The 22,731-nt window shown below is 41.5% G+C and overlaps 1 protein-coding gene across 1 annotated transcript; it reads right to left on the bottom strand.

Moving 5' to 3' along the window:
- Positions 1–984: 984 nt before the first annotated feature.
- ints2 (integrator complex subunit 2) lies at positions 985–22,416 on the bottom strand. The gene is made up of 25 exons (XM_041952353.1): positions 22,120–22,416; positions 21,044–21,352; positions 20,754–20,892; positions 20,123–20,225; positions 19,640–19,753; positions 18,350–18,480; positions 16,566–16,736; positions 15,523–15,743; positions 15,202–15,327; positions 14,898–14,969; positions 13,462–13,576; positions 12,918–12,986; positions 11,766–11,900; positions 11,493–11,669; positions 11,063–11,177; positions 10,216–10,320; positions 9,883–10,047; positions 8,826–9,027; positions 7,383–7,508; positions 5,100–5,301; positions 4,613–4,894; positions 3,933–4,040; positions 3,694–3,799; positions 3,212–3,388; positions 985–1,651 (listed from the first exon to the last, which is right to left on the bottom strand). Exons 2-25 carry the CDS (start codon positions 21,334–21,336, stop codon positions 1,470–1,472), a joined length of 3,636 nt encoding a protein of 1,211 aa, XP_041808287.1. The 5' UTR covers positions 21,337–21,352; positions 22,120–22,416; the 3' UTR covers positions 985–1,469.
- Positions 22,417–22,731: the final 315 nt, after the last annotated feature.

Below are 22,731 nucleotides of genomic sequence, written 5' to 3'. Positions count from 1 at the left end.
GCCTGAGATTTTTATTTTGTTGGTTGACTTTTCCGTGAAATCTTCAATGTCCTCATTAGCAATTGACTCCTGAAATTAACAATAATGATTTTGTCATAGTCTGTTACTGGCCGGGTAACAGCGAAAACCCCACACCCCGTGATTCATCAGCAGGACTAGCTGTTCCACGGCGGACATGTTGGTCTGGGATAACAGGAACAGCTCAGGTGCCACGACATTAACGACGGCTCCGCTCTATGAACAGCACCGGTCAGCCATGACGGCGTGGCAGCGAGATATCAACGTTTGAATATCGCAGCTTCTCACTGGCAGCAGTTCAAACTACTAAAACGGCTCCACTCTAAATCAGACGTATAACCTTGGACCACTGAGGCCATTTTGTTTTTATCAGGGCCACTGGCTTGTCATTATTTACGTTACAGCTGCACATGTACCAGAAGACTGCGCTCTCCTGTGGCTGTACTGAAGCCATTTTGGACCCATGCAGAGTCGCAAATTGACCTGAGACCTGTGGAGCTCCCTTAATTTAACAACATTAACACCGTATTCTTACATTTGTAAGTAGGCGTTAAAGTGGAGTTGCTTTTGACAGTTAATACAGGGTTTGGTGTCCGCTCACCTAACACTGCCACCTGGAGCTTCACCGTCCCTTTGCTGTACATCGTGTATTTCTTTAGAAACGTTAGCCTGGGCAGGTCTGGCTACCTTTTCAATGGCTTTTCATTCGTGTCCACAGTCCCTCAGACTTTAACATACACCGGCCAGTGGTTACCAGTTGAACTAGTCCGCTCTGCTCCTCTGTGCTGGAGTCTCGTCGAAATGCGCGGGCTCTGTCATTCACGCAAATACCATAAACTTACAAAAATCGCGAGAAGACGCGCCGGATTGGACTAAATCCTGGACATCATAATTAAATTAACCTTGAACCATAATTCAAACCAAAATGTTTCCCATTTGTCCCAAATACACCTCATCAATGAAAAGGTTTCTTTGTTTTATTACAAACAAATCAGTACAAAAGCTCTACATTTTATTTAAAGGCAACATTTTCCTTTTTCCAATTGCTGAGAAAAAGGTCACAAGGCTTACAGCTTAGAAAAATATGCCTAGCGTTTTCGGTATTTTACTTTCTACAAACTCCGACAGGGCACATAAACATACATTTTGAAACAGATTGCAAATCAGTTGTCAAAAAGGGTCTGATGGTAGAGAATGGATTTTTCACTACTTGACTTTGGTGCAGACTGAACAGAGTAGAGTGAATACACAGTACAACATGTCCCATCACATGCACAGAGAGGAACCCACAACCTTACATTGTCTGAAAGCTCTTGAAGGTGACATCAGTCTGAATCCATTTGTTAAAGATGAATGGATGTGTGTTGACAGTAGGCCTCTCTGGAGTATGAATGTCTTTCAGAGGCAGTGTCTAGAGTTTGTCCAGCCAATGTACAATACGTGTGTCTGGTCTATAGTCCATGAAGGGTGGAGCTGATGATGTCCATGAAGGTGGCCTCTATGCAGTAGCAGAGCTGGACATCAGGGTCAGCTCCACCCAGTTCCTCTGCTGTCCTTTGTGGTAAAGTCAGCTTGGGGGGACCTCCTCCTGGAGCCACAGCCCCCTGAGGCTTCTCTTTCAGATACTGCAGACCTGAGACAGGGAAAACAACATATTTATTTGTGTTATTACTTTAACACTAAGATCTTTTTAACTATACCCTTTATCATCTGTCTTCTTTGGATTTTTCTGGTTCTGACTGATCTACACTACAGATTTTTTTGCAGCATTTACATGTGTCTAGAAATGTTCTTCATAAAAACAAGGCACATGTATAACGTAACTTTTTGCTTTTTCAGTCCATGTGGTGTCAACATAAAGCAGTTCTGAATAAACCAATGTCATTTTTCAAAATCTACATACTATATACATATCATCTATAGCTAGAGTTGCTGATTCAATCTGCAAGATCAAATTTAAGGCTGATCAAGGCTTTTTTTGTCATCAGATGAGATCTGGCACACTCAGGTTGGGATGGCCAGATGGTATTAATTTGAACACCTGGATGGAGCAGGCCACAAACTACAAAACATGTTCAACATTGTAGAGGCACAGGTTCAATCATTGCCTGTAGTGCTTCCAGCCAGATGGAAAAGTGATGTTTGCCGTGTTGGTAAATTAGGAATTCAGTGAAAAGTTGCATCATTTTCTCAGCCACTAAAGGAAATCTTTGAAAGACACATTTTCTTGATTCAGACCTATTCAACTGTTAGAAATGTGTTAGGTTTATTCAATTTAATGCAGGCCTACTTTCTGTAAAGTGTGCAACTACATTATGTAGTCAAATTTAAATATTGGACTATTACCGATTCAAATAACTCAGAGACTGTATGAAACATGGAGTCTCTAGTCTCTGTGACTTCACCCATAGGTTTCTGAAGAGCCATTGTGCAGCTCAGTGACAGTGGCTCTGGCCTTGACCATCCTGACAGTGCCTGACTCCATGAAACTGCCACCTGGTCCAAAAACGGGCAAAGAGGTGGAGCATGGGTGCAGCTGAGACTGGCCAAATGAAGCCTGGTTGCCGAAACCAAGTGTCTAGCTGTCACTCAATATGGCCAAGGCCATAATTATACATAACTTTAAGCCTTAATATAATTAAAAAAGGGAGTTTAATTAAAATTCACTCTCCTGTACAGTTGTCATGAACAGTGAAATTAGCTTTTTTGTACCAGGCTGCAAACAACTTGGTTCTGCTGAAATTGGGCATTTTAATGTGGGGTCTATGGGGATTGGCTCACTTTAGGAGCCAGCCTCAAGTGGCGATTTGAAGAACTGCAGTTGTTGGCACTTACACATTGGCATTTGGTATCTATAGCTACATTGGCGCTTTTTCATGTTGGTTGATCTACCAGTGTCTGATATGAACAATGTCTTCAGGACAGTGACTGCTAATGGAAGTGCAAATAGTTCCCTATCAATGACATCAGGTATAAACAGAGGCAGTTCAGGACACCAGAGTTTCTGTTCATATCTGTGTTTGAAGGTTCCTACTTGATAACCTCAATGATATATACTACATACATGTACTGTTTCTACACTAGTGGTCACACAAACAATGAAAAGCAACTGTTACAAATCATGTATCAATGAAAAGTGTACCCCAGTGGCTAAAAATGTTATGATGGCACCAAAGTGACTCACTATACTTACGAGCAATGAGAGGGTCAATGTCTCTGGCTTTGGTGGCAACGTCAGAGGCACAAACCTGGCCCACTTGTACTAGTAGAGCTGCCACATCATCATAGAGTGGAGGGAAGGCCTGGCAGAAAGCCACCAGGCACGGCAGGATGGGCATGAAGAAGGAGAAACGTTTGGCACGTGTCAGCACTAAAAACAGACCACACAGAGCACATACAAGAAATACATTAACATTAAATACAGTGACTAATAGGCTGGTATGCATTGAACACTGTATGTAATTGAGAGAGAATGCTGCACTAACAGCCAAAGGCCAGATGGTGGCAGCCAAATATAGGGATAAAACATCACAACATATTGTTTGACAACAAAGACATGACACTGATATAGTGTATACAGGAGTGTGCTGGAAGCAAATTCAATGATGGAAACAAAAAAGTAAATAAAAAGAAGAAGGGTGAGTAAAGGAGTTCACTGAAAAATAGTTCACTGACCTGTGAGGAGGGTGCCCATAACACTGATGGCCAACCTGGCCACACTGAGAGACTTGGGTAGGGCGTACTGGGTACACAAGTATGACAGCAACTGGATTGCAAAGATCTGTGGGCACACACACATTCACAACTGCTTAAAAAAACAAGACAGTGTAAGAAAGGCTCTGGCACAAAACCAGGGCAAGTCTAGGATTTAAAGGCAGGAAGGGGAGATGGGAGGGGAGGTTGTGAGGCTTTACCTGCTTCTCCAACTGGGGCTGCGCCAGCAGCTCTGGGATGAAGTCCAGACAGATATGGATGGAGGGGATGCCTGCCACAGTTAGAGGCAGCAGAGCTTGAGGGTAACCCTGACAGACAGAGGCACACAGAGGGAGAGAGTCGGAAACATAAATCTTATGATAAAAACCAAGAATGGTAACGGCTGAATAAGGAATACAAAGTCAATTCAATAAAGCTGTGATTTAAGCACACAAGTACTTTAATATTAAATGTGTGTGGACACAAATGCACACAGCACACTGCTTGGGACTGTGGACATGGGTGGATTAGTGTGAAGGAGGAAGGACTGTTTGATGAAGCCCACCATATGGTCATCTGCTACTTCTGGGAGTTCTGCAGTCTCTGACCACTAAAGCCATGGCAGAATGTGATGACTAATGGGGTCAACATGACTTGGCTCTTCATGAAAAACTGACTCGAAGGTATTTACAGCAATATGGCACTATCCACTCAACCACTTACACAGATGATCACGTACAATAGTATTACTTTCTAATGGCAAGATCTGGAGGGAAACAAGATAATCTAGACATGCAGAAAGGTCATTAAGGAGCAGGTCAGTCAGAAAAAGTCTGATCATTTTCACAGTAAAACAACAAACAAGTGTACAGCCTGCTTAATCTTTTTCCTATTGTGTTACCTGAAAGTGGACCAACTTGGCAATGTTGGGGTCAGCGATGAACATCTGATGCAGCAGACAACAGATGAGACACTGCACCTCCCTCAAGTCACTGAGCAGGCTTCCCTCGGGCTCGGCGTCCTCCACGTTCCCGCTGGCTCTCGGCCCCTGGCTTCCCTGTTTTGATTTCCCCGGCAAGGGGCCCCTGATACTCCTCAGCAGGCTCTCCATGTTGGCCCCAAGCTGCTGCTCTTCGGAGGTTGGCAGGCACACCTCCAGGAGAATCTGGACGGCTGCACTGTCCTAGTGTGACATAGATGATTACAGGTGTGAAAGATCATCTCTCACATGTTTTTTGTGTAATTTCATGCCATATTATCTCTGAATCCATGCTTTACCAAATGCCCATGACATGCAGACAACAGTGTGTTTTCTGTACAAAAGTGAGGTCTGAGTATGTAAGAGAGACACAGCATGTGTGAATGTGTCAGTCAGTGGTTTACAATACCTGCGCTGCTAGAAGGGCGTTCTTCAGCTCCTCCCTGGTGACCTCGGGTGTATCTGGTTGTCCAGGCACGCCCAGGTTTGAGACTGTCTGGCTCTGCCGATCAAAGTCAGCCGTCTCCTTTAAGTGGCAGTGTAGGTAGGCTTTTGAGGCCAGCAGGTAGCCATTCAGCATGTGAAGGACAATGTCCATCAAAGGAGGACACCTGGCAAAACAAACAAACAAACATTTGTTCAACCTGTAATTTTGTTTGCTCAGGTATGAACTGCAGGTCTGGGGTCATCTGGTGGAATCTGACAAGGATAATGAAACCGAGGTTCTGGATACAAAATGAACAGGAATACAATTGAAAGATGTGAGTACAGCAGAATCAGAGCTCCCTTGAGCTTCATTAACAGTGGAAACCAGAGTTTCACCAGAAATCTGATTTTGTTTAATTTATTTATTTTCAGGAAATCTGTCAAAACAAAACAAACTAAAAGTGTAAATGCTCAAGAGATCCAATAAATATACTTGATCTGAATACAGCTTTGATAATGGGTCCAAACAGTGTTGCTCGCTGCTGGACCTCTGTTATTTTTTTGTTCTTATTATAATTATCATCATCATTCTTTCTTGTTATTTTTCTCCATGAAATGTGACAGACACACACCAACGTGGACAGGTGCACCTGTCCACCAACTACTCATGCACAAAAAAATGACACTCATTGGCCTCAAGGTAGCGCTGTAATAAAGACACTAACATTTTTGCAATTTTCTCAAAAATGGCTTGGCCTAGAGTTAAACTTCTTTCATCATTTTTACCTCTGAACTCATGTGTACCTTTGCTCCGATAGTCTTTTGCTCTAAAAATGCCAGATTTTTCAACTTTTTCTGAATTCAAAATCCTATTTTGGAAAACTCCTCAGAAACCTTTGGGTCAGGATCATCTACAAACTTTGAGGATCTCAAGTGATCAAGGACATTTTGATATGTCAGTTTGTTATGAAACAATAGGCTTTATGTGTCTTTATGTTCAATTTTACATAAATGCTCATAAATCAAAATTGGCTTAAGCGATTGTAACCAAACTCAGTGTATGTTTTCAAATGCAAGGTCTGAGCTTCACCAAACAGTCTTGGGATATTTTGCCTCTAGGGGGCACAAATGCAAAAAGTTTATGTCTGATAATTAGCTCCATCACTGTATATTTCAAAATATGCAAAATCAATTAACATCTATGTCTCCACAAGTCTTCATAAAATGCTACCAAAGTTGACAGTCTTTTGATATCATGTTTCGAATGGTATTCAGATATGTCAAACGATGAGTCTGCAGTGACATTCAGTGTCTTACTGTAATTAGTACTGTATGCACATCATTTTCTATTTCACCAAATTCTGCTAAACTTTCACCCTAATGTTTGACAATACACTGGAGAAAAACATGTGTGATTTTGTTATTTCCAAAATGATGCCCCCAACAGTTAAACTGTGAATATATTTATATGTTTTGTGACATCCCTCTCTCTGTCTTCTGTTCATGAGGTGGGTTTAGCTTCCTAAGGAGCCAGTGGGCTGGAGAACGCATCAGGAAAATACTTGCACCTGCAGCCACACGGCCCTTTATGGAATGAGTTTGACATGCCTGATAGATGGTCATCACGGTCAAGTGTTACAGATCATTAAGTTATTCACTTCCACTGGCTTTAGTGCAGTACTTGAATGTAAAGTTTCAACTGCTGTCAATGACTGCTGTGTTGTCATGATGGCCTGAATACATCTAATGTTACCAGTTTAAATCCAGCTTGACACCAAGGTGTAAGGTATGTCTTCCTCATTCTGCCCATCTGTTGTGAACTCCTGTGGTTTAAAACTTTTGCAATTTCCAAACTCAAATTTTCAATCTCCCAGGGCAAAACAGAATTTCTCCTTATTTAATTTTCTCTGCTAAAAGTGTTTGGCAGTGCTACAATAATGCAGTTTAAGAAAAAGAATGTGTTTTTTAATATTAACAAACATGTAAATATTTTTGAATAGACACCCACAATAAAAGAATGAACCTGAAAACGAGCATCGTACAAGACCTTTCAACAATTTCTTGGAGGGTATCCCACACATCTTACACCATTTTTGTATATTGTGAAAAAAATGCAGCCAATTGTGTGGGTCCATATGGTGAGAATTAACAAATGTGTCAACCAGCCAGTGTACGCAGACACCCAGCATAGCATAAACAGAACTGCATCCACGTGCTGTATGTGTCTATACAGTATTAGGCCTTTTAGAATATGTGCTGCAGTTACCTGTACACCCTTTGATCACAGCGCAGCACAATGAGAGGGTCCACCATCAGGTCATTCTGAGTGTACCTCTGCTGCCTGAGCAGCTTAGCTGAAGGTTGCAGGGCGTTTACCGTCATCACCCACAGCCTGCAAGACAGAAACAGTTTCAACTTTCATTCATATCACAGTATCATGAAATGGAGGAAATACACTACCTGACTAGGAAAGTTAAATTATTTTGGCCCTGCTTTTGGAGCTTCATGACTCATAGAATTTCAAAATGAGATGTCTAACATTTGTTACAGTTTAAGAGAGTTTAACATTTGAAATAGCATGGTAGCACGTGAAAAGACATTATGGGACAGATTAACTACTTAGAATCAATCATGAACTCTCAACCTTTTTTCCCCAAAGTGGATTCATTGTATTTTTCAGAAAGGAAAAAAAAACTCAAATGCTACTAAAACATGGCATGAGACACACTTCAGTCGAGGTTTAATGACTTCAGTAATTCAGTTACTCAGAAATTAGCCTGTGGCAGCAATTCATCCTCAATCTCTCTTATCAGACCAATGCTAAACTATAAACAACAGGGTACTCCTGCAGCTCCAAGCCTTCCTGCAGCTTGTGCACCAGCATCAATCAGTGGATCTTGTGTGAAATTTGGCACTGCTGCCCCCCTCCTAGATTCACAGAGCCCGTCACCTAGCCCTGTGCACCACTGAATTCTATGAGAGGGAGGGGGCAACAATCCCTTACATCTCTCTCATGGAGTCTCCCTCAGTTTTCCTTCACTGAGCTTCTTGTTACAGCCTCCTTTTGGATCGATAGCATGTCTGCTCAGAGCTTTGGTAACTGTGCTCCTGTGGGCCCTGGGGCAGAGTGAGGGTCACCCTCTTCTGTCTGGAGATTCCCACAGGTTGACACAGTTGCCTGGCTCAATACCTGTGATCTATTCACACAATAATCATTGAGCAAGCAGCTTGGGGTTAAGGGTAACAACTCTTGTTCCACAGGTCTTCCTTTAATCCATTTACTGAGTCTCACAGCAACTTTATACTTCCTTGGGAGAGACGACACCATGTCAAGTACCACTGTTAACCTTTTACTGAAAAAGTTGTTTATTGTTCTTGCACTCTTTACTTATTAAGTTGAGCAAAAGATGCCAAATTCTAATTAGTGAAGACAAGATGCTTATTTGGACTCTTGATTGATTTTGAGACCCAATACCCAAGTGATGCCATTAACTAAAGGCACACAAAACGCTCTAAGGCAGAAAATATCAAATACATCATACCCACGAGGCACATTAATTATTCTGTTTTAATTCACATAATGTAAACTAAGTGAATATTCCAATAACAACAATGTATTGTTCCCATGTGAAATTCTGTGGTATTCTCATTCGGCTGCCACAGTAGAATTTTCTATCCTTTCCCTATAACATGTGTCCAGAGCATGTACCTGCGAGGCATCACAGTGTTGAGGCCCATCCAGAGTTTGTTGAGGGTCTGCAGTATTCGGCGGGGCACAGCAGGCTCCAGCAGCAGAGCCATGCTGGCTGTGAGGGCCTCCGAATAAGGGATCAGATCTCCAGGCGAGAGCAGTGTTAAATGCTCCAGGATCCGCATCAGCCTGGGACTGCTAGATGGTAACTTCTGGAAGGCTGAGGGGGGCAAACGGCTGAATTAATCTTCAAAGTCTAAAACTGTGGAGCCTTGTTGTGTTCCTTTAACTGACCTGAACCAAATGTGTATACTAAAATGAATAGAAACCAAACATTTCTGGAGCATCACATAAATCCAGTGCAAGACAGTAGCAACATCTGGCAAACATCTGTTCATAGCCATGTCATCCTTTAACTCCAATCCACAAAAAGTGTGAATCCAAGCTATTAAGTGTCAAGACTACAGAATGAAAAAAGACACTGAGTAGGTCATCGACTTGAAAGCTCAGGTTCCACACCAATGCTGCAGTCTGTTAAGTCTGTTGAAAGCCCTGCTCACCTCCTACCACCAAGCCCTGGGAGGCAGAGGAGCTTCTTACCATATTTTCCTATTCAGAATTAATCCATAATTCTACGTCTTTCTTGTCATCATTCTCCTGAAGAAGGTTGCTATACAGAGGAAGCTTAAAAAAACACCCTGGATGCCTTAAAACAACACAGTTGTGCCTTGTTGCATAGATACATAAAACAGAATTTTTTAAAAAGGTATATATATACTGTACATTAACCTGCATAATGGCATGAAAGTGATTATCTGTTACACTTTTGTATTTTGTCAAGGATCTCTATCAAAGAAAAGCCAATTACAGCATAATCCTCTAAACCCTGAAGGATTAACCACTGATATAAGATTTCAGTTGGATAACAGCTCTCACCTGTCAATGTATTATACAATATAATACATTTACTATATTGTTCTACTCAAGACTGCCAACACTAGGACCATTATTCATGGATTCAGAACTACCAGCCTAAATCTTCTGCCCCAACCCCATTTCTTCCATCCCTCCTCACCCTGGTGGAGCTGGCTCTGAGTGTATCTGCAGGTGTTGCTGGGGAGCATCATCCTCCTCAGCAGGGGCAGGGTACCCGTCACCTCCTCCTCACACACCCAGTCCTCCACTAGACATAGGTGAGGGTAGTTGGTGGCCAGCAGCCTGAGCAGGGCAGAGTGCAGACCTGGGTCCAGGGAAAGAAAAAGGACCACCGTCCACAAAAAAATAAACAGCAAATATGGTTGGGGGGAAGACAAACAGATTAGAAGCTTTTCTGGCTGAGTAGTGATATTTACTGTGAAGTGAAACGTAATGTGGGTTTACAACTACAATTCTGTAGATTTAGTCTCACCCCCTAGCTCCTGCTGCAGTCCCTGGGCCTGAGTGACCAAGTACTTAATGGGGATCTGGTCCATCAGGGCTGCTGAGTAGGACTTTGGCTTCCTCTGCATCAGGGCTTAAAAAAAGAGAAAAGGGAGAGTGAGGCAAAGAAACTATAAGACAGTAAATAGCGGGGGTGAGAGGATAAAGCAAGGAAAGGACAAGAGAGAGCATAAGTGTTTTATTTGGCAGAGTAAGGACGCCAGAGCCGCTGTGCCGATGCGTTAGAGGAGCGGAGGTGATTTTTCATTGACGTGGGTTCATTACCACTGGTGATGGGCTTCATTACTCCTTCCTTGAAGGCTGCGGGAGCACTTGGGTAAACACAGCAATTAAAGAGATGGGCATAAACTCTCACATAAATCTGGCCTAATGAAGGGCAAGAGCAGAGCTCGTCATGGGAGAGAATAAACACTGACTAGGCTAACTGCTAATGCTCAATCTAACCTACAGCTGTCCTAGTTAGCTCAGCTCCCGCAGCCATTGTATTTGGCTCTTTGTCAGCCCTCCATTTATTCTCTATGAAGCGGCCAACATTCAGTGCCGGGAGAGAAAAGGATGAATGACTGCACATCCAGAGTGAGAGCATCTCCAACAACTTTGCAGAGGACAAAAGCTGCCTTTCTCCTCTCACTGCCTGACAAATTCCCTCCGTCTCAAATACAATGCCTCCTTCAGTGGAGGAGATGACAATGGATGCACTTTAGACAGGCACAAGAAGAGAAAATAAGAAATAGAAAGGAAGTGAGCCAACAGCACAGTGGGAAGCCAGGCACAGTGGAGTGTTATATGGGACACAGTTATTGTCTTGTATATACCCAGTTGTTTGGTGCTTGCCAACAGGTTCTCCTCATAAGACAGGATGTAGTAGAGGATAAGGAGTTGGGTTGTGATGGAGTAGCGCTGTCGTCCTCCTCGACTAGCCTCCCCTTGCTAAACAACAGTGAAAGAGAGAAGCAAAACAACAGCAACAGGTTAGGGACAGGCAGCACAAGAGGGCTCTGCAACCACAGTGAATGTGGAGACGTATACTGAATAACGATAGTGAATAATAATGATGATGAATTGCTGGTAATTTTTATTTAAAACAACCTGATTCAAATCAATTCATAATCATAACTTAGGTGGAAAATGTTGCCTTCAAATACTCACACAATGTCAGATATCATCAAAACGGATAGGTGAAATAAAAAACAGTGCAGTATTAGGGTTTTTCCCTGTTCACATGAAGCCCTCAGACTGACTCACCCCAGCAGAGCTCTGGAAGACATTGAGAATCTCCTGCTCAGTGATGGGCTGGTTGGTGGCCTCTGGGTTTGCCTTGGATGCTGGAGTGAGGATGGAGTTGATGTAGGCATCAATTAGGGGAATCAGTTGCGTGTGGATGGGGGTGGTTGTCTCACAGAGCTGGCGATAGATCCAGTCCTGGAAGATGCACACAAGAACAATAAATAATATTTTTATTTATGACCAGCTAAGCAGCTGGTCATCATTATGAGCCATAAAGTGCACATCTCCTACCTTGATGGACACTTTGTGCTTGGTGAAGGCTCGGCTCCGAAGCAGCTGGTAGATACAGTGAATGGGGAGGAATCCTGTGATGTTGGCACTTAGGTTGTTGGTCACTGCAACCCTCACAGCATGGGCTGTAACCACCTACACACCAAAATAATAAACAAGTTATCTAAACAGCACCAATGTGAAATAGACAAAAAACACATAGAAATTCTGTATATTTTAGCATCACAAAATTGTAGTGGGGATGCACAACTTTGTTTGTGACTGTATGTGATTTCTTTCACTAACAAGCACCTTTCATTCTTCTAATGAGATTATGGTACTGTGAGGCTTCTTGATTGCTAATGACCATTAGCGACACGTGTGTGAGCAAACTGCTGATGACTCAGCATCAATACTTATAACACACAGTTGTAGGAGTGGGCCTTATGATAATATATACAGTAAGACAACAGAAATTTGTTTTTGCCTTTGTTATATTAAGGTATCTGTACCTTTAATATCTGTGGCTATGTTGTGCTATTGTAGTCATGATACAACGTTGCATGATTTACACGATTTCTTTCAAGATGATGAAGTTCCTTGAAGCTTCAGGTATTAAGTCACTGAACTGGATTAGACAAAAACAGTCATTTCCATCATGTTTTTATTAATCTATTTATAGATTTTTTTTAACTGAAATTCCATATAATGTATAACAATATAAAACAACAAACAGATAAAATATTAAGTAATGCTAGAATCACCCCTAACAAGATGTAATTCATACTGCTAATCGTGCATACATCTACTGGTACAACACACAAGTAATTGACAAGGTATGTTGACAAGAAACAGAAATGACTCACTCTGAAAACACAAATACAATACAACTTAACAAATCCAACAAAACTTTTAACTAATTTATAATGGACGTTAGACATTTTTGTTTGATGAACTGATAGCAAGCATGATGAACTATGTAGTCATGATCAGGGATAGCATTTACAAAACGCTTCCCAAAACTGCTAGGTAGTTTAAAATAATGTACATTAAAGTAATTTATGGCCAATTGAGGGACATTTTATATCATTTTGACAAGTTGTGAAATTAAAAGCTAGAATGGACTTCTACCTGACAATACCTGACTTCTGGATGGACCTATACTGTATGTACCTGTTCAGTGAAGATCTCTTGTGTAAAGATAGTCTTCATCTTGCTGAGAGAGCTGGGCTTGATGGCAATCTGTAGAAAGTTAAACATTTGTGCACAAAAAAAGATAAGACTGTCAACAATGGAAGGTTTACTGTGAGTGAAAACAACCTGCAGGCAACAGTGCTGGTATTTTGTAATTCCCTCCTTTCATATTTCATAAGAAAAATTCTACATGGCAGGCACAACACCGAATTGAGAAGATTGCCCTAGGGGTGGAGGCAAACAGGCTCTAAATCCAATTACATTACACATCTTAGTGGAAAATACACTGAGACAGGAAAACTATTTAGCACACAGACAGGAAACAATAGCGTACTTAATAAGTAATAAAACAGCAAATTGGCCACAGGGTATAGAGTGTCTTAGTAGATATGTGCATACTGCAAGTGTTTCATCAGTGGTAGAGTCTTTATATGCGCCTCTGCTGCAGTGGAGGAGTGGGGCTAGTACCTGGTCAGCCAGACTAATGTATTGATCACTGTCTCTCTCCCACCTACCAGCTTACCTTCATCCCCAAAGTAGAGCACACCAACTCAATAATGGAGCTGAGCTGGTTGCTATGGAAATACATGGCAACCAGTAATAGCATCTCTCCAAAAGAAGCAGATACGCCTGCAGCACTGTAGAGAGGACACACATATGCATGTGATGTGAGCGAGAAAAGATACTTGGACATCTTAAATACTGCATCTTAGAGGACAGACATTTGAATAAAGTGATTATGCTACAAGTCACCCTAAAAGTCACGGAAGACTCTGATGATTTATGTTTTATGGACTACAGTCACAAACAAACACACACACACACATTCATGTGCACTGCTGCAGTTATAATTTGTTGTTAAGACAGGTCATACTAACTTCATTTTAATATATAGACAAACAAAAAGTTTGCTGAGTTTGAATACAGCAAACACACTTTCAAGTATGAATTCAGACATGGATTTATCAAATGTAACATAATTTAACTGCTACTGCACCTTGTTTATTCTGAGTATTAGTGTTTTTTTCTCACTCATTGTTGTCACGTCTCAGTAAATTCTGTTACTGACATGTTCTACTGGAGCAGAAGACTAGTGTGGTAAGTGCAACAATAGAGAGGATAGTGTACGCTGTCTGAATCCTATAATAATCAGACATTTGCTGAGGCAGAATGCTTGGAACAAGATCAAATATTTTAAAACATTAATAAAATCATAGAAATCTGACAATAACTAAAAGTGTTAAAAAACAAAAGAGGATAAAATTAGGAGTTCTGTCAAAACAATCATGGCTGTCAGAATTACATATGATGTACTCAATATATTTAGAAAATGTTAATGCTTTCTCTTGTTGGGTAATACTGCATTATAAAACAATCACTGCTCCTGTAAAAGCAACCTTTCCATCATGAATGATGTCATGAGGTGAGCATTCATGTTTTTACATTACCATTTTAGAGGCTTACAGTTTTTAGCAAGTTTATGACTTTAAACAGCTTCTGAATGTAAGACTATCAATGTAAAGAGCAGTACAAACAAATTTTGCACACAGGCACACCATCCAGTAATTTTATAACAGTCACTGCTTCTGAGAAATACTCAGTCACTGAAAGTCATTGAAACGCTGGTGACCACGACATAATCTCAGTGTTAATGTCTTAAACAATTCATCGTGCAGCCAAGACTACTGTTGTGTACAAAATTAATATTGTGTGTATGCATATTTTACAATGTATTTAAAATCCCATAGAAAAAATCTAAGAGTTCAATTGAGTAAAAAGGGATGAATTGCATTAATTGCAATCTGTACTAATGAAGTCATGAAGTCAGAAGGCAGATTTTGATACATGAACATTTACTCTCTGTTCACTTGGACATAGAATATAAGAAGCACACTTTACCCATATAATAATGCCTGTTCAATAATGCCCCGTTATCATGAATATAGAAATTCTTCTTACCTCTCAAAGTATTCCTCTTCTTTGATCATCCAGCTGAGCCACATCACCATCAGTTGTTCTTGCTCTGGAGTGCTGGGCACACAAACACACACATACACAGAGGATAAGGCTCACACTCCATATGACAAAGGACAATATTAAATGCCAAAAGATGCAGAGAGGACTTCTGGCAGGCGGCATGCAGTGGAAAAAAAATCAAAACTCAAGACCACTGTTCGTTGAATAGGTTTTGTGATCCCTTTTGTGTTTGCTGAATTAAAAAAGACTTCCAAAAATAGGAGTTAATGAGACTGGCTTTATGTACCTGACCAGAGTAGGGAAGGCCAACAGCTTGCAGAAGGACAGAGAGACAAAGCGAACGCCGGCAGGAGTGGCCGGGGGCCGGCTGGTCATCAACTGCAAGAGCTGCTCTGCCTCCTCATCTGTAGGTCTGCAGGGGGATCACATTGAGGAGTTTTTTTTAATATCAGTACTGATTAATGACGGATTCTGAGTTAAAAATGACTGGAAAAACACTTACTTTCAGAGCTCAAAATTAAACTATAAAAACAACTAAATGCACATTCAAATCATTATCACACAAGCATCAAATATCAGGAGGTGTCCTGCATCCTCTTTGACCTACCTAAGGCCTGCGATGCCCATAAGGGCGCAGTACAGTCGCAGCAGAGCGCTGGCCTTCACCACATGCTCCTCTCTGAGGCCAGAGTACCCTGAGCCGCCCTCTTCTTCCATATCACCGTCATTCGGCACGTGGGTGCTGCGAGAGCGCGGCAGGATGGCGACCAGCTCCAACAGCAGCTGCCTGCGCATCTGCCACAGCACCGAGCTGCTTTCTCTCTTTCGCTGGCAGTACAAAGAGGGAGCGAGGGAAAGACATGAGCCAACTGCTTTGCATGCATCCAAGTGTTTACATTAGAGCTCCAACCAGTGAATGTTGTGGCATTTGAAAAATGACAATAAACAATTAATTGCTAAACAAAATTGTTGACAATGCAGAAAGTGAGGACATTTTGGCCAATCCTCACTACATCAAAGGACTGTTTGACATTAGGACGACGTTAGAATTAGGTCAAGGGTTCGGGTTAGGCATTTAAACTGATGATTAATGTAGGCTCTGGGGCTACGTAATGCTTTATGTGAATGTGGGGGCCTCACGAGAGAGAGACCACAGTTTTCACACTCAGGATAATTACATTACATGCACATTAGAAACCCTGACTTAATCTTGACCATGGTGATGCTAATCTTACTACTACAGACCCAGAACATGTTAACACCTAATTCTGAATATCTAATCAAATTCAAATCACAATTCATGTCAGCATGGCCTAGTTTAACTTAGCCTAGCCCCATTTCATCCAGTAGACTACAAGTGTTTACTTTAACATGGTGAGGCTCTTGTAATGTGCTCCAAGAGTACAGCACGGCATCTTGTCTTGTCATCTCACACACAGTACTGTTGCCTCAGTGCTCAACATGATGAAACAAGATACTAAAGTGCATCTTTTTGTATTACAAGCTCCTTCATGTTAACTCAACAAACTACCTCCGTGATCAGTTTTGTGTCTTCTTGAACAAACTGGAGTGTTTGTGTGTGGGTGTGTGTGTGTGTGTATGTGTAATTACATCCTTAAATGAAATACAGAATAATTCCTGGCCCCTTACCTGCTGTCCATTGCGAATGAACATACTGAACCAGGTACGGACTTTGCTATTGGTACCCAATAATAGGCCGCTGACATATGAGACAAGGGGACTGACTGCCTCATCTGCTGTATCTGGTTTATAGTCAAGAGTCAGAGCCACACCCAAACCAGGCAGGTGACACTCCTCCACCTAGGAATACAGATAATAAAGACAGTAAATTATACTGATTAATTAGTCAATTATTCTATTGTCATATGGTTTTGCTGAAAAACAAAGACTCCCACAGAAAATAATTGGTTTCTATGTGTTTCATGAGCAGCCCACTCTTATAACTGCTGATTTTTTTTTTTTTTTGTCAACTAACTGTTTCAGCTCTATGATATGTTATTTTGCGCATGCTTTGTCACTTGTCCCTGCATGTTATCTGCCCTTTGACCAATCTCAGGACATTTTTTTGTACGAGTACGAGTCCTGCTGATGCATCCTTCAGCAAGGCCATGAATTTCTACTACCTCCTGGGGCGTCGCTCAATAACTGACCTTGTGCTGTAACCTTCCTGAGAACAGGGGGGAAGCAGGAAGACAAATTTCTCCCTTCAGGGAGAGTATCACCAAGTGTATCAGAACATAAATCAGTGAAGACAAAGACCTTCTGTTTCCAGCCTTTATGACGTCTTTGTGTGAAATAACTAGAGAATAAAATGCTCCTGGCAGAGCAGAACCTCACAAGTCCATTCAATTAGGAATCAACAAAAATGACTGTGATTTTTTTTCTTTTCTCAGTTAATCAATTAGTTGTTTGGTCTACAACATGCCAGAAAATTGTGACAAACACTTCTCTTACTTTCCTTAAGCCCAACAAGACGTCTTGCATTGTTACAGTTTACTAAGTCAAATATATTCAGTTTACTATTACAAAAGACAAATAAAAAGAGCAAAACCTCACAATCACAAAGCAAAAACAGAAATAGACAACTTGTTAGGAAACAGCTGCTCATTTACACATCCAGTAGTTACAGAGCAACATAATCATTTATTTAGAGTCGCCTGGAATCTGGTGAATGTACGTCTAATATTCACTCTCTTGTAGCTCTGTTTTTGGTCTCTACCTACTCCTGAGGAAGGTCTGGTTCTTTGACTGCTAAATGCTTCACTATGTTCAGCAGCTGGTCTCTGCCTGTGTCTGTCTGCTGTTTGGAGCATTTTCATCATAAACACCTGCCCGCTGCAAGCGACAACATTATGACACTGGTGAGTGACCTGAAACACTAAAGCTGTGGGCCGGACAGCCAAACAATGATCTGAAAGTCAATATAAAGCTCCATAAAGTCGAGGGGACCTGCAGATTATGGTGATAATTCTTTGCAGATTGATCACTTCGACTTGTCCCTTGTCTCATTGTTTTCATACTACCCGCTTTTCTAAAAATATCTATTAAGCCACTTTAAAGCCATTATGTTCAGCATTTGGAAATTCACGACCTTGTCCATTTTTAAACATGCAACAATGTTTCTGAAAATTATTGGGGAAAAAATCCTGAAACACAATCATTTTGTCATGAAAGTGTATCACACAAACCAACAAGATAAACGAGAATTTAAATTAGTTTACACTTCCATACTTGTGAACTGTGAAAACAGCAGGACAGCAGAATAAATTCAACACAAATGCATCTCCAGCAGAATGGAGCACCTGTGATGGATCCTCTCATTTGAAACAGATCAACTTTTAGGGGGGTGATGGGTTAAGTGTGATTCTGGTGTTACTTTGGAGTCCTGTGATTATATTCATAGTGTAACTGACCACCATAGCTCTGATGTTGAGGGCCTGTGAGGGGTTCATCTGACATAACTGCCTGAGGGCTTCAGTCCTGCGTCGACCACCCACACTCTCCTCATCCTGACGCTCTCCATTCTTGATCAAACCTCTGCAAACTGCAAAGACAGACATGCACATTTAAGTTAACAAACCGCACAGCCTTAAAAAACATCATTTGGATTATTGAATTTCATGAAATTTTACATTTGATGCTTTGAATCTGGGGAATTGCTGCCTATTAGCAGCATGCTGACTGAATTTGGTTTTTTCCACACAGTAAGGGAAATGCTTTAAAATGAATACACTTTAATGCTGTATGTCATGTTCATTTAATAATGTAATCCTCGCCTATAGGTCTCCTGGTTTTCTGTACATCACAGACAGTAACAGTGTATAATTTCTCCAATGTCATGGCCAAGTCATATTCCTCCATAAACTGTAGAATCATGACTCATTTACTTGCTTGTAAATAAGATTTAACAGCCATCTGAAGACAGCATTTCCACAGCCTCATCCTATTTCCCTTGTACCTTTCCACAGCTGACAGTTTAAAAGGCCAACTGTTTATGGTTGGGTGAGATTATGACATACACTAAAATAATATTCTTTTCCATCTCTGCCACATCTGGATTATTTCATATGCCATAAAGAAGGCAGCAGAGTTAGGTCTGGTTACCAGTTCACGTTTAACATGGCAGACCTTGATGCTTCGAGACAAAACCATCTCCCACGCTTCACCCTTAAATTTTTCTAAGAGCTTCCAAATCAATTCATTTCACTTTCAATTCAGTGAAACAAGGTCTTAATCAAGGTCTCAAAGCCAAAAGGATTCCTTGATGTGGACTGCTAGGTAACATACCAAAAGTTCCTGACTTAGCCCTGACCCTCTGTGTGATAAGGAGGCACTGGAGACAGCAGGCATTTTCTTATAATGCATCTCTCAAAACACACACAGCCCACTCTGGGAGCCAGAGCGAGACAGTAATGTTCATCATCAATCAAAGACAAATACATACACCCTTGGGCCAGTGGCACAGCTAGAATTAGAGGGGAAACAGCCAAACTCTGAAACAAAACGTGCTGGCAACTAAATAGCAAACTGCCTGTACATGAATGAAGGAACGAAGCTTCTAAGGTAATGTTAAGTGAAGCCCTGTTTCGGCCACAGCAGGTTCACTTGCTAACTATACAAAGCATGTACTGGCAATTAAACATCCAATCCATCTCACATTATCAGCAGACAGCAAGTGCAGTGTTATGAGACAGATTAATTACCTTCATTGAAGCTGTCAGGGACATTGGCAACCAACAGACACAAAAACCAGTCTCCGTTGCGGACATGAAGCAAAGCCTCGGCCACATCCACAATGGGCAGCAAAGAAGGCAGCTCTGAGAAAAAGAAAAAATAAACACACATTCTGGACAACAACTTGTCAACTGCAAAGGACAATAACACTGTTTTTAGACTGGCGTTAAAGAAATATTAGGTAGTTTTCCCTAATATACACTTATTGCTTATTGCTCATAAACATGTTCATCACGATTTTGTTGCAATTTATTATAAGTTCTTCATCCAAAATATATCTCCATGATGCACTTTCTTAACAAGACATTACAATAATGGGAAGGGCATTGTGGATCCCACAATTTTCATTCTTGCAATGAGCACACTTGTGCAGAAGCCATTGTACTCAACACCATCCCACTTCCACAGCACCTCCAGGTAAAACTATTAAGAGGATGAAAGGAGTTTGGTACCTGCTTGTAAAATGCAGAGGACATCAGCAACCTCTTCCAAGTAAACAGGGCTTTCAAAGAGTTCAGAAGACTTCAAGAAGAACTCTCCATTTGAGTCTACAACCTGAGAAACAACAATAGAAACAGACTGTGTGGGTCAATCATCCAAGTCATCGTCAGTCGTAATTTAGTCGTAATTTACAAATGATTTCTGATGCCAAGTTAAGTTTTGATGAAAAAGTAAAGAAGGTGTGCAATTGTGTTTCTTACTCCCAAAACTTATTTCCACAAGTTAAAGATTTTTTATCAAGTTATTCATGCTTCAATTTCTTTGTATCTAGACAACTCAGTCTCTTTATGTTCAAGCATCAAAGATGTCTCTTCCACATCTCTATGTTAAAAAAAAGGCAGAAGCTCAGACTTAGGCCACTAAAATCTCCCCCATTTCTGCAGTGTCGTCATCAGTTATCTGGGTAGTTTAGACTGGCGCATTAAATACTCTTTCAAATCAACTGCTAACAACCTTTATACAGTCAATTTATAGGTCTACTTCCTATTCTTCTCTTAAGCATAATAATTACAAGTCCCATTTAAGCTAAGTTCATTGAATGACTTTTGATTTACTGAATTATGTGGGGACCTTTGACTGTACCTTATTCATGATGGCCAACAGTTCACTGAGGGTCAGACGGAGTCTCCTGAGAGGATCGCTGTGTTCGAACTCCAGGGTCAGGCCATGCTGTAGCTGTGACACCAGGATGCTTTCCCCGTTAGAGCCACCTGCCTTGTGCCTAGCAGAAGAGACGGTACATTGTATATGTTGATAAAATGAACTTCCTGTGGAATTTTGAAACAGTAATCTTTTGTGAAGAAAGCAATGCAAGTGTGACTTGATGTAAAAACAGACACACTACATTCTAGTCACCAAACTGTCATGTATACCTAAGCTGCTGCTCCTTTCGTGCATCCTGCTCCAAGGCATGAAAGTCAACAGACAGAAGCGCTACAATGGAGTTGACGGCTTCCACTCCAGACAGCAGGCGGAGAATGAGCTTCTTGTCCTGTGCCCAGGACTGGCTCTGATCAGCTGGAGCACATAGAGCCATCCTCACCAGGCAGGGCAGCAGCAATCTCAGCTCTGGATCACTTAGGGCAGCCAGGCGCACCACATCCACCTTCTGCATGGCTTCAAAAGCATAGGAGCTGACAAACTGCAGCCCTGCACTGTCTGCCATCTCTCTGCAATTAAACCTTGAGGGAACGAACAGACACAACGAGACAGTGTAAAGGATAAAATCCGATACCATCTGAAGCAAATTAACTGGACAGTCTTCCAGTCTGCATATCTTGGAGGGTACGAGCACATGCACCAAAGGGTTTATCAAACACTACAGAACTCTACGGAGCTTTACAAAGCCAAGCAGTGTACAGCTGACAGTTAACGGGAGCCCCAAAGTCTCAATACATTCATTACTCCTGTAACGAACGTCGGTAAAACTTTGGCTCATGAGTGATGTGTTCGTTAGTTAATTGGCCTGGAGGTTTGGTTGGTCAGCTGCAGCAAAACAGCATTACGATTGTAATTATCATGATAACGTTGCACACAAGGTAAAAGCCGGACTGGCTATCGCTCATGATAACATTAGCGTTACCGCTAATGCTAGTGGTGCTAATGCTAGCTAGCTAATACTGGGATTACACATCGTTAACTTCCACTGACATGGAATTGGCTTGCCCAGAGTCAAGACATTGTCTCAATTTATGAGTAGCACCCCGAAATGTTTAACATATACTTTCAATGCACGAGTTATATCGTAGAATACAGCATCGTATTAGCCACTAGCTAACTGGCAGCGGCTAACAGTCATTCAGTATCCCCACTGCTTTTGGAGCGACTCTTAGCATGCTACTAGCCAGCTAGGCTAGGCTAACTTGTTAGACAAGACTGCGCTGTCTTGTCCGTCTCTGCCGTGTAAACATTCTATGTAAATGCAATAGATGAGAAACAATCACCTTACCTCCCTTTGTTGGATGATAGTTAGTCTTTTAAAAAGGATACTTGACCACCGAGGCCCTCAGACCTCGGACTCTGCTGTGTTCTGTCAACCTCTAACGTTATGGGGGGAGTCCTGAGCCAATGACAGAGAGAGAAGCTTGTCCCGGCTGTTGCCGGTAGGTTTATAGAATTTTCTTTGTATTTTTAACGCCGTTTGTTATGGTCTCCCCATATCCACTCGATAATTAGCTTTTCTAAAGTGATTACTATGTCCGCGTGACAGTGAGAGAACTGCCAGTGACTGGAGGCAGTACGACACCTCAGACCTTCCCTGACTACAGGCAGTGGTGTCACTAACATGGGCAGAGCTGATACTGACAAGCTGCGAGTGTGATGGACATCTTAGTTTCGTTTGCAGAAAAATAAACAGCGGCTCCAGCATGTTTTCCAACTTTACCTGATGAGTACACCTTGGATAAAACCAGACGACTAGTGTATGAAGTAACCTCCCATTTATGAATAATGTGTGCATCACTAATAATTAATGGAAAATAGACAATGTAGATGCCCCCTAGAAACCAATGTTTTCTCCAAGCTCCTATGGCAGACAGGCTTGTTATTTATATCTAGGTAT

This window comes from Chelmon rostratus, chromosome 14 (genome assembly GCF_017976325.1).
Source record: "Chelmon rostratus isolate fCheRos1 chromosome 14, fCheRos1.pri, whole genome shotgun sequence".
Classification (NCBI taxonomy): Eukaryota; Metazoa; Chordata; class Actinopteri; order Chaetodontiformes; family Chaetodontidae; genus Chelmon; species Chelmon rostratus.
The sequence above is the reverse complement of the archived record's forward strand: the minus strand, read 5'-3'. Positions and strand labels throughout refer to the sequence as shown.